Below are 11,704 nucleotides of genomic sequence, written 5' to 3'. Positions count from 1 at the left end.
TCTAAATTCAGTCCTGTGTACATTGTTGACATTGTATTATCTTCTTCGCAGCATAGCAGTGTTTATAAAGCATGAAATGTATCTAGTTTTAAATGGTATCACATTAACCCCCTTATAAGTTAAAGGAAGATAATACGACAAATTGTGATTTTCTTCACTAAAATTATCCATAAATTATTTCTCTACATATTTCATTTTATCATTAAATAGAAGATAAAATAAGTTGTATATTAAGCGCTAGCTTCTAATTACAATCGAAGTTCTTCGATTTTTATGAATATTTGTCAATACCAATTTCACATCACAAACAGAAAGCAATTTAAAGCGTGGAATTAATTTAAAATTCATGAAAGTTTCTCTTAAAAGCAGTTAATTCAGTATAAAATAAACAAACAGAAAAGAATTCTATTTAAAGCCAAGCTACGTACAAGTTTAATTTAACAGCAGTTTCCCACTTATAAACTTCACAAAACAAATCAAACAAAAGATGTAAATTCATATTTTAACTTTAAATTTAATAATCTTAATAATTAATAAGTGACACACTACAATTTTTTTCCAAATGTTTTTATTAAATTCACCTTTAATGTATTAATTACCATAATATATATATATATATATATATTTAAATATAAAATTATATTTAATCAATAAAATTTGACAATTTCCAACCATTCAACTTATTAAAAACCCAATTAAATATATACGTTTTTCCATTCCAAAAATGAAATTGTTCACTTAAACCCATAAATTAATAATTTAATAAGTGAGACGTTTTGTCCAAGTTGAGGAGTCTTCAGAGTCACGAAATTCATTCCATGAAGCTATAAAAATAATTAAATATGCATAAAATGTAAAATTTATTATTTATAAGGTTATACATATTTTAATTATAATTCAGTTCGCTATTATTAAACACATCACGTGCTATACTTAATAACACAAAAATTATAACTTGTAAGTCTCAAATTAATTTTTTATAAATATATTTTTAAAGTTTAAAATTTAATTATAGACAGATTTTAACTTTCTTAATATTATATGCTTATATATATATATATATATATATATTTCATTAGTGTATTTTAAGTTAAATTAATTATTTAAAATAATGAAATTGGGGGAAAATCTATCGATAGATGGCGCTGTTAGTACTGTAAAGTAATTTTGACTCTTGTAAAATATTTAATATATATCTGGTTAAAATTTCATGTAATTTTTAAAATAATCTTCAAATATTCAATATCTCCGAAGATATTTTTAAAGATTAAACTTTAATTCTTTATATTTTTCTAAGATAAATCGTGTCTACTTGTATTAACACCAGAAATGTGAGAGTAACTCATTTGCCTAGTATAAATAACAACCAAGCTTATATATAATTGTACAAACTTATATGTAAGTTTGTCGTTTCGAAAAATTGACTAGAATTGTTACTTTAAGCAAAATTACCCTTTTTCTTCTCGTTTTTAGCAGAAAGTAGATTTTCTACCGCCATCTGAACGAAAGGTATGTTGAGTAGTTCTTCAGCGGACAAGTGTCCGTTTCGATCAGAGTCATAACCTTCGACCATGGACATCAAGTATCGAAGAGATCTGTTAAGCCGATTTTGCTGCTGTTGGGGGAAAAAAATCTGTATTACACTCCAGTTACTATTGTATGCGAAAATCTATATCTAAAATGAAATGAATTTACCATATTCGATATTTCTGATCTTCTTCCCATTCTTGGAATAGAGTTAGTTGTTTTCGTAAAAAATTGCCCTAAGGCGAAAGATTGGCAAAGAACCAGATAGATTATGGTTAACGAGATCATTTGTAAGTTTCCTACAATTCAAGAAAAATATTAATTTAGTCAATTTTTACATACTTTTTAGTATAAAAATTAATCATGGGTGCAAAAAAAAAGAAAATGTAATTTTTAGTGAGATATTTTTTCACTAATTTAAATAGCTTTTTATTTATAAAATTGTTTGTAATTTAATAAACTCTGAAGAAAATAATTAATAATTTTATATTTTCAAAGAATAAACATTCTAGCATCTCTTATCAAAATTTTAAACAATTTTCAACAGTTCATTATTAATTATTCATTAAAATTTAAAAATAAAAGCTGATTTAATTATTTTATTGAAAATGCCATCTTTACATTTATGGCATGCAGAGAATAAAATAATTTCTTCTTCAGATTGAAAGATGAATTTAATTTATATTAGTTTATGAGTTTCAAAACTTCACATCAATACAAACGTGAAGGAGTACTTCTAACCAGCACTTCAGACGTACTTAAATTTATTTTATTTCTGTAATTGGTACTTCATATTATTGGATTTCTTAGCTACGATCGCTTTTTAAATTCGACTTTTTATACAAATTCTTCTTTTTTTATGTAATTATTTCAAAATATTTTTATTAAATTTAAGTTTCTACAAGTCGAAAACATTGGCAATTAATAAATACATATATATTTTTATCGAATTAAATTTTATTAATATAAGAACTATTTCAATTGAAGCATGCATTCAAATGGAACAGCCTTATTTTTAGTTATTAAGAACAACATAAAAGGTTTTCAATATATCTTAATGCAAACTATTTTGAACAACTAAGGAGTGTGCCTTGAAAGTTTCCATTATGCATGACTTTCTGACGTTTTCATTATTTTCATTTAAATGCATTTTAAAGTGTATAACTACAATGATGAATTTAGATAAGTCCGGTTTTAAAATGATATAAATTCGTTAAGAAAAATAATAATTTTCTAAAATAACTAAGATTTATTAGAGTTAAACAAAATTATGTTAAAACATTGTTAGATTTTACATTAAAAAAACAGCAATTTAATTTTTTACTAGTTTTCATTTATTGTCTTTCGTGGCTTTGTGGGTTCTAAGAGGGCCTATTTTAAGCTATTATAAATACATTAAATAATGTAATATTGATTGGAATGGACTGATAAGGCAAGGTAACACAAGGGCGATCAACCAAGAGGTAATTCTACAGGAAAGGGGCCCCTATTGATATGTTAGGCACGTGAAAAAACCCAGAAAAGTCCACGTGGCCATCCTGTTGCTTAGGAGTGAACCCATCACCAACTGACAATGTTCGGTGGTTTTATCCATTCGGCTACTGACGGGCCTGATTAAACACGAGAAAACCCATTTAATAAAATGAAATTTTTATGTTTGAAATGTATGTCAACCGTCCTTAATAATTAAATACTAAAGTTGTTTCTTACAAACAAAAATACTATCCATTAATGGAGCAATAAGAAAGACAAACAACGGAAGCATTAAAATTAAAGATATTTACAGTTAAAGATAATTAGAAATTTAAGTCGATTATAATAATGCTAAATTAAAATGAAAGAAAAATTTTATCATCGTCTCCATGTTACTTAATATAAATCAATTGATCATATGTGATCAATTGATCAATAATATAAATCAATGATCATATGATATGATCATAAGTCAATTCTCATTGTATAAATGTATAAAAAATCTATAAAAATATTCATTCAACAAAACTTTCTTGAAAAAAGTAAACATTACAGCAAGTATTGTTAAATCACGTCACAAATTATACGTAACAATGCCGGAAGCACGAGAACAATCCATATAAACTTGATTTATTATATAATTAATGATAATTATTATGCACTTGATATAGACTCAATCTGTTGCATAATTAAAGAGGTTTGTAATACAATTTTCTGTTGAAGAATGGAGTAAGTTCCTGTTTGAATAAATTTTAAATGATTATAATAATTGATTCTTTTTATTATTATAAGATTATTTTACTTAATAAATCTAAAATATATAGCTTCAGTTTGACTAATATTTTAAAAATTTTGCTAAAATTCCTAGGATTGGTGTCTTACACAAAGTGAATTCAAGTAAAAATATTAAGTAAACTAAAATATAATTAAATATAATAACGTTCTGGTAATGTAGTTTAATAATGTTTACTTGCTCTTAATGAGCAGTGTGAGCATTGAGAAAGAGAGAGAGAGAGAGAGACGTAAGATTAAGTGAGAAGGAGCATTAACGTTAAAGTAAAAAGAACATTAAAATCAAGACAGAGAAGGCAGTAGAATCGATATGGAAAGCACATTAACATTAAGAATTAAAATCAAACTAGAAAGAGCACTAAGCGAGACTCAAAAAGTGCACTAAGATCGAGCTAGAAAGAGCACTAAAAGAAACACTAAGAGCGACTTAGCACTAAGATCAATAAAAAAAATATTAAAATCAGAAAAGAAACGTATAATAAAAATTAAAAAACACAAATAAAATCAACTAAAAGTCTTATCTAAAACTCAAAAAATACATTAAATTATAAACCACAATAAATCAATTTAAAAATAAAAACAAAACGCAATGTTTTCCTTCCGATATAGAGATAATTCGTCACGGTTTTTAACCTTAACACCAAAAATTCGTAACTAAAACTTAATACATTTTTACACAATACAAAATACAAGTAAAAGAGGAGAAAAGAAAGAAAGAAAAAAAAAAACATTTGCTAACTTACCAGCCATTTTGTAATATTTAAAATAGAAATAAATCTGTATAAAACTATCACACGGATAGGGAGGAATACTTTTTTTTCAGTTTTTAAAATAATTCGTGGTATAAATATAGCCGTAAAACTCTAAGAAAAATTAAATATCCGTTTAAACCGTACTATAATTATAAGTATATAACAGTGTAGGAGTTTAAAGAAAGGAAGCCAATTGCTCCATTGAACAGGTGTGAGTGACGTTGATCTTACCAATCAAAACTTATTCGTCACTTAACCTATCGATATCTTTAATTAAAATTTGGTGATGGGTTTAACCAACCCCCATATTCACCCTCATCTCTTGCGTTTATAATGATTTCTGTATAAGTAACTATTGATTTTTTTTTCCTGCAGAAAATATTCCACTCTAAAATATATACACATATTATTATTTTTTTCTTATTTTTTTCATTAATGAAAATCAATATCACGAGAGTTTTTCTAATGAGGCTCATTTTCTATCCTAAGAAAATAAAAATTTGAGAACGTGTATCATTTGAATATTGACTTATAAAAAATGTATTATTTTTCTATGAATTTTTAATGGTATTTCGAATTTTTTTTATATAAAAAATAATATATATATATGCGTGTATTTTAATGATATATATATATAAATTTGAGTTTTAAACTTGTTTATAAATTCAAATTGTTCTTTTTATATATATCATTAAAAATTATTATTTGGAAAAAAATAAGTAATTTACTGATTTTTTTTCTTGCATCTTCACAATTTATTTGTTATTTTACATTCCTCCAATTTATTTATTTCTATTTTTACATCTTTCCGAACTGTCTCCAATTTCTTTATTTTATATTCTCTCGGTTCATATATTTCCCAATTTATTCTATAAAATTTTTGTTATTTTTATATTTTATTGCCGTTGTTTTCTTTCTTATTCTGTAATTCGTCGACTTATTTATTTCGCAATTTATTCGTCCAAATTTTTTCTTATTTTACATTTCTCAAACATTTTGTCGTTTTACATTCTTCTACATTTCTTTGTTATTTTACATCTCATTTCAATTTTCTTTTGTTATTTTTCACATTCCACACCCTCAATTTTTCTATTATTTTACATTCTGCCAATTTATGCACTACCATTTTGCTTGAGTTATCTTATACTCCGTTCAATTTCATTTTAAATTTTACACTATTCCGATTTATTTCTTATTGTTTAATATATGTATTACAATTAAATAGTTGTTGCATTTTTATTTTTAAAAAATTTATAAAATTTATTAATTATTTAATTAATAACATAATAATAATAAAAAAATTATAAAATTTATTAATTATTTAATTTAATTTTTAAAATTTTTTCTGGGTTATTAGTACATGGATTTCTCTAGATATTGTGGCATTTTATTATTATTATTTTAAGTATACAGTTTAGTTAATTATTTAACTTTTATTTTTATTTATTTTTCCTCCCTTTTTTGGCCGTTAACCTTTTCAAAATACTGGTACCTACATCAATAAATACCATACATAAAAAAGAGGATAAAAGGTTAACGGACTGATAGATATAATTAATTGATTTGTAAGCAATTATCATAAATTTTAAGTTTATTGTTATACTTTATACTGGTTATACACTCTTAAATGTTCAAAAAATTATATTTTAAAGACGTTTTATTAAAATAAAACCTCATATTTAATGTATTTTTCGTGTTATAATGTCAAATTTACAGGTGAAAAATTATCGAAACTTTAAATTAATCCTGTATTTCATCCATAGGAATTAATGTTATATCTTAAATATTTAATAATGTAAAAGGTTTATTTAATTAAAATTAAGTTTATTTGATTGTTTACAGCTTAAAATTATTATTTTCAGATTATAATTTAGTGCACTTTTTACTGTTTTTTAATACAAATTATATGTTTGGGATCAAGTGAATTTACGAAATTGCATAACTGTGTATAAAATGTATTATGCATAGTAAATATAATTCTATTAACTAGATAAATTAGTTATAAAACGATAAAGATAATTAAATAATATCATTTGTATAATTTAAATTAACTAATTAATTTGAATTACGGTATATAGCAATTAAGATCGCCTTATTAAAAAATTATAATTTTAATCATTTACGTCAAAAAAATAAACATTTAATGTACAAAAATTCAAAAATTACTTAAATAATTGTATTTAAAATGTAATTTTTATTAATATTTATGTTTATTAACTAATTTTCTGCTTTGGAAAAAAATGTATCGATGGTTTATCATTAAGTAAACAGCACGAAATTTTCTATTTAAGATTATTTTATTGCTTGATAAATGTTAAAATTTATTCTATAAACGATTGAAAAATAATTTCACAACAAAATAAACAGAAAAAAATCTTTAATATTTATTTAATATTACACAAATATTATTTTCTTTCTTCTTATTGAATCACTTACGCCGATGATGAACCTGAAAGTTTCCATGTAAAATACATTAAAAATGTATATTTTTTCTAGTAAAAATAAATTAAAATTAAAAAGTTCCGCGCTTAAATAATGTTAAACGAATATTAGGTTTAGCGATTTTCTTTAAAAATTTATAAATAAAACTACTTTTAATAACAGATTTTTCAACTTTTCCGAATGTCTCGACATCTTAATTGCTCTTCTACATTGGAATATATTACCAAATGTTATAAATATTATTATAATTCTTTAATTTCATCTTTAAATATGATAATGGCATTAATATAAAAGATTTTATAATGTAAAATTTGCTAAAAATAAACGTTTTTCTTCATTATGTAATACCACGTGTTTTAACGGAAACGAACCACGTGTCATTTGAAATTGATTAGTTTAAACGGGTTTTGAACTAGTTCAAAATTATGCTAACAAGATTCAACGAAAAGAGGACGAAGTTAAAAATAAAAATTAAAAAATAAATTCTTATTTTTCGTTATAAATTTAAATATAATTGATTCTTAAATAATTATACTTTATCCAGCGAATTAAATTAAGATTATCCCAATTAATAACTGCTTTGGCGAAAAAAAGAAAAAAAAATGAAAATCTTTAATAATTACCTTCTTATATACAATTATTTTAAATAAAAAAGTAATTAAATTCATAAATTTTAAAAATTTTTTAAGCGAATTTAGTCGATTTTCGTTAGCGTCAACTCCTATCTTGGACGAGGCGGAGGACTCGGGTTCGAATCCGGACGGGTCGACAAATCTCGAGAATTTTTCGGGGATATGTCGAGCTCTGTTCTTCATTACCCGGTTGCCCAATTGCAGGCGTTTCTACAGGCCTAAAAAAAGGCAATTTGAGTGCCCACGGAGCGGAAAGAGCTAGGAAAAATGCTAAAATATTATGCTATTTTGGATTTAAAGATGCGATGTGGTAATATTTAACTGTTCATTTTATTGCAAAACTGCAATTAATGCTTCCAAATGAATGTTTTCATTCGAAGAATCGTGGAAATATGCCAAAAATAATCATCAAATTCATGTAACAAGACTCAACATAAAAGGGATCATTTTAAATAAATTTTAAGTGAAGTTTTGTCTTGTACTCATTTAATTTTTCATATAACTAAATGCACTTTCAAAATTTTCTTGAGTTTGAATAAATCGATGAAGACAGCAACAACAATAAGTGCATCTTTTGAAGTAGGAACTTCTCTTACTTGTCGATCTTGCTGCCACTTTATTGATCCTTATTACTTCTACATACTTAATATTTCAGATTTTGACATTTTAAACGACAACTCTCATTGTACAATTGTACTACAACTGTACAATGAAAGAACATGTGGTGCTTTTTTTTATTAGTTTAGCGTTTGATGAGGAGAATGTAGCAAAAAAATAACCGTTCTAAAACGCCCAGAAAAAAAACAATATATAAAGAAAAGTAAAAATAATAAACCTGAATACAGTGAAATCCCGTAGGTATAAGAATGGGTCATCTATTAATTACGTGTACTGTGTACTGCCTAGAAGTATTAATACATCTCTGTACACTATTATGAGAGAGGGGATCAAGTATTGTCTACGAGGACTTTTCTGTAGTGTTAATGGCTTACGAATTTGTTCTTAAAAGGCTACTTACTAGGAAATGTTTGCAGGACTTGTTTAATTCATTTCTTTAATGCCAGATGGCCTATAAATTTTCATAATTAAAAGGGAAGAGGTTTCAGAAAATTTATCATTGTGGAGACCAGGGAGAGAATCAAAAATAACAACTGTATACGTAATTAATAAATAGCCTTATTGTATGATTAATAAATAAGGCAGAACAACAAAAAAAAAGATCTCTCAGTATTCTTCCTCGGAGGACTTTCTATAGGAAACTGGACTATTTAAGTGTTATAAACCTGAAGCAAACTCAAAAATCTTTACGTGGCCAGTACTATGGTGAGGTGCGAACCGCGACCAACTGGTGGAAACTCTATAAAATGTATTTTAAATAGTTCATACAAGAGTGCCACTTCTAGAAGTGCTCTATGGCCGGATGGCCAAGCGGTCAAGGTGGCAGCCTACCGCTCTGGGAGACCCGGGATCGAATCCGAACGGGTCGAATAATCCCCAGGAATTTTTCGAGGGGTGGTCCGTTCGGATATGTCGGGCAAAATCCCTCACCACCCGGTTGCTTCATTGTGGGCCTGGCCGAACCCATAATGGGCCTTCTTAAAGAGGCCCTCTTAGTGCCCACAGGGCAGAAAGAGTTTTAAAAAAACCCTCTAGAAGAGCTTTCTATTGCTAACTGCTTCGGAAACAGGAGCTTTAGAAATCGGTTTCGCCTCAGGTGTAAGTTCTCATCCAGTCAGTACCGATTTTAAGCTTAAGGAAAATTAAGCATAACCTAAAATACAGGATTTCTGTAAGGTAGAACTGTATAGTTGGGTGAACGTCAAAATCTAGTGTTACTTAACAATAGTTGAAGCTAACGTGAACCTACGTATACAGCTCGTTACACGTAAATTATATTTATAATTTTAAAAAAGTATTGTAAGTTATTATTTTGAATCTTTTCAAGATAATAATTTAATTCTTCAACATTTAAAATGAAGAAAAAAACAATTTTACATAAAAATTCAATATTATAGCAATAAATTGCAAATTTATATAAGATATACAACACCTTGCAATGATTATCATATTTATTTTTTAGGATAGAGTAAGATAAATGTCTTAAAATCAATGTAAAGAATTTTATAAATTTTTAAAGAAGGATCAATTATTGTTTTCTCGTACGTATCAGGTGATATATATATATATAGATTTGTAATATATTTTCAAACTCGAAAAGTGTTTAGAGAGAAGAAGAATTTCTTCTTATATGAAACACTTATGAAGCTAAATTTATATTGTAAAGTTTCTCAAAGTTTCATGAATGTTTCATACTTAAAGTATGAATTCCTCACATTGCAATGATTTAAACATCGCTCCTACATCACCCCTAACTTAATATATCGTGCATTGAATAAAATATCACAATAATATTGTGATATATTGTATATGACATTGCTACAAAATCATTAACAGGTGGCTCGGGTTAAAGGTTATATAGGTGTGAGAAAATTTTTAGATTTCGCTTCTTGAAAACATACGAAATTCATCGAGATCTTTATTGATTATTACAGATTTAAGCTTATTTTTTCGGTTTTATTTTCTAATTTATTAAGGATTTTATAAATTTATGGCTTTAATTACATTTTATCTTTAAATTTCACGTTTGCAAGTATTTATATCAACAATTCTTAAAGTTTTCTGAATTAGATGCAAGAAAACTAAACTATTCTTTCAATTTCTTTACGTAGTTTTAAGAAATTTAAAATTAGAATTAATAATTGGTAAAATTTTAAAATCTATTAATTTTATATAAAGCCTATACTTATATTAAGATAATTAAATAAAATGAAGAGAAAATGAAAATACCATGGCTTAATCTTCAGAATGCGCACTTGTCCTTGAAGAAATGGATAAAGGCTTGACATATTGCTAAACGAACGTTGTCCTGATTATCTAGAATGAATAAAATATTGGAAATGTTAAATTATTTTTATTATAGAATATTTTCAACATCAACTTACCGGTTGTTGCAGAACGTTTTCCAAAAATGCTACCATTAAATGGCGGTCTTCTGCTTACTACCGTATCGATAAGCAGTAAAACTAAGAGGAAAACCAGCAAAGAAAAGCAAAATTGGATTTTGCACATGTTGACACTGCAAAAAAGTAATATGGAATTGGATAAATTATCCATAAAACTAATGATAATTGCTGACTAGAAAAAGAATCGTATCCACGTTTAACATTATACATATTTAATGGCGTTTAATTATTATAAACGCTTAAAACTGCATAACGATGACACCAAAATCTATGATAGTGAAAGAAAAACCTGTGGTAAATCTATGGAGCTAATTGATAAATATACAATAAGTAAATCGTTATAAAGGAACTGCACCACACTGTACAGTATGTATCACAGAAAGGACATATTTAACATATCAATATCGGTGTATACTCACCAAAAACCCATTATTTTCTATGCTCACCGTTGATAAGATGGAACTTCCAAACCAGTTGTTGAACAGAAAGTGCCTTACACATGACGACGTTCCTTATATAGGGCTTTTCTCTTCCTTGAATACAGAACCAATTTACGAGTTGAACCCTGGGGATATCTGTCTTTACAGCTCACAATTCAATGTTTATCGAGTGTTTTTCTTTAAGGTACAATGGATTTTAATTTTATTCTACTTTTAATTTCGCATTAATTTACCGGAGTGTAGTGCACATAGTTAATGTTAATTATTATAAAGTTTTCTTATTAAAATATAATTATTTAATGGTATAAATTGTCTTCTAGGAACACCTCTACGCGCTTAGGATCTTTAGAAATATATTATATTAAATATATTTAAATATTTTTGATGATTGGACAAGAAATTCTTGTTGGAAATTACTTTTTTGAAGTGTTCTAAACAGTTTATTTTACTTTTCTTCTTGTGGCTTGAGCTGTTCTATTTATATTTAAATGTCAAAGATTAAATTTTAAGTAAAAAAATAATTAAAAGTTGTAGAAGAATAATAGATTTCAATTGCTGGAAAAGTAAGTTTTATCTTATATAAAATCTATAGTTCTACTGAAAATAATTAATTTTAGTTTCAT

General features: G+C 26.1%; 1 protein-coding gene across 1 annotated transcript; it reads right to left on the bottom strand.

The window, feature by feature from the left end:
- Positions 1 to 759: 759 nt before the first annotated feature.
- LOC136984124 (uncharacterized) lies at positions 760 to 4,646 on the bottom strand. Its single transcript, XM_067281058.1, has 4 exons — positions 4,536 to 4,646; positions 1,696 to 1,826; positions 1,453 to 1,615; positions 760 to 824 (listed from the first exon to the last, which is right to left on the bottom strand). Exons 1-4 carry the CDS (start codon positions 4,540 to 4,542, stop codon positions 760 to 762), a joined length of 366 nt encoding a protein of 121 aa, XP_067137159.1. The 5' UTR covers positions 4,543 to 4,646.
- Positions 4,647 to 11,704: the final 7,058 nt, after the last annotated feature.

This window comes from Centruroides vittatus, unplaced genomic scaffold (genome assembly GCF_030686945.1).
Source record: "Centruroides vittatus isolate TY-2023 unplaced genomic scaffold, ASM3068694v2 contig_120, whole genome shotgun sequence".
Lineage (NCBI taxonomy): Eukaryota > Metazoa > Arthropoda > Arachnida > Scorpiones > Buthidae > Centruroides > Centruroides vittatus.
The sequence above is the reverse complement of the archived record's forward strand: the minus strand, read 5'-3'. Positions and strand labels throughout refer to the sequence as shown.

Excerpts from the sequence above, each read along its gene's own strand:
- LOC136984124 (XM_067281058.1), bottom strand. Across the intron at positions 1,616-1,695 it reads GATCAGAAATATCGAATATG|CAGCAAAATCGGCTTAACAG; the intron begins GTAAATTCATTT and ends TTCCCCCAACAG. Across the intron at positions 825-1,452 it reads TAAAAACGAGAAGAAAAAGG|CTTCATGGAATGAATTTCGT; the intron begins GTAATTTTGCTT and ends TTATTTTTATAG.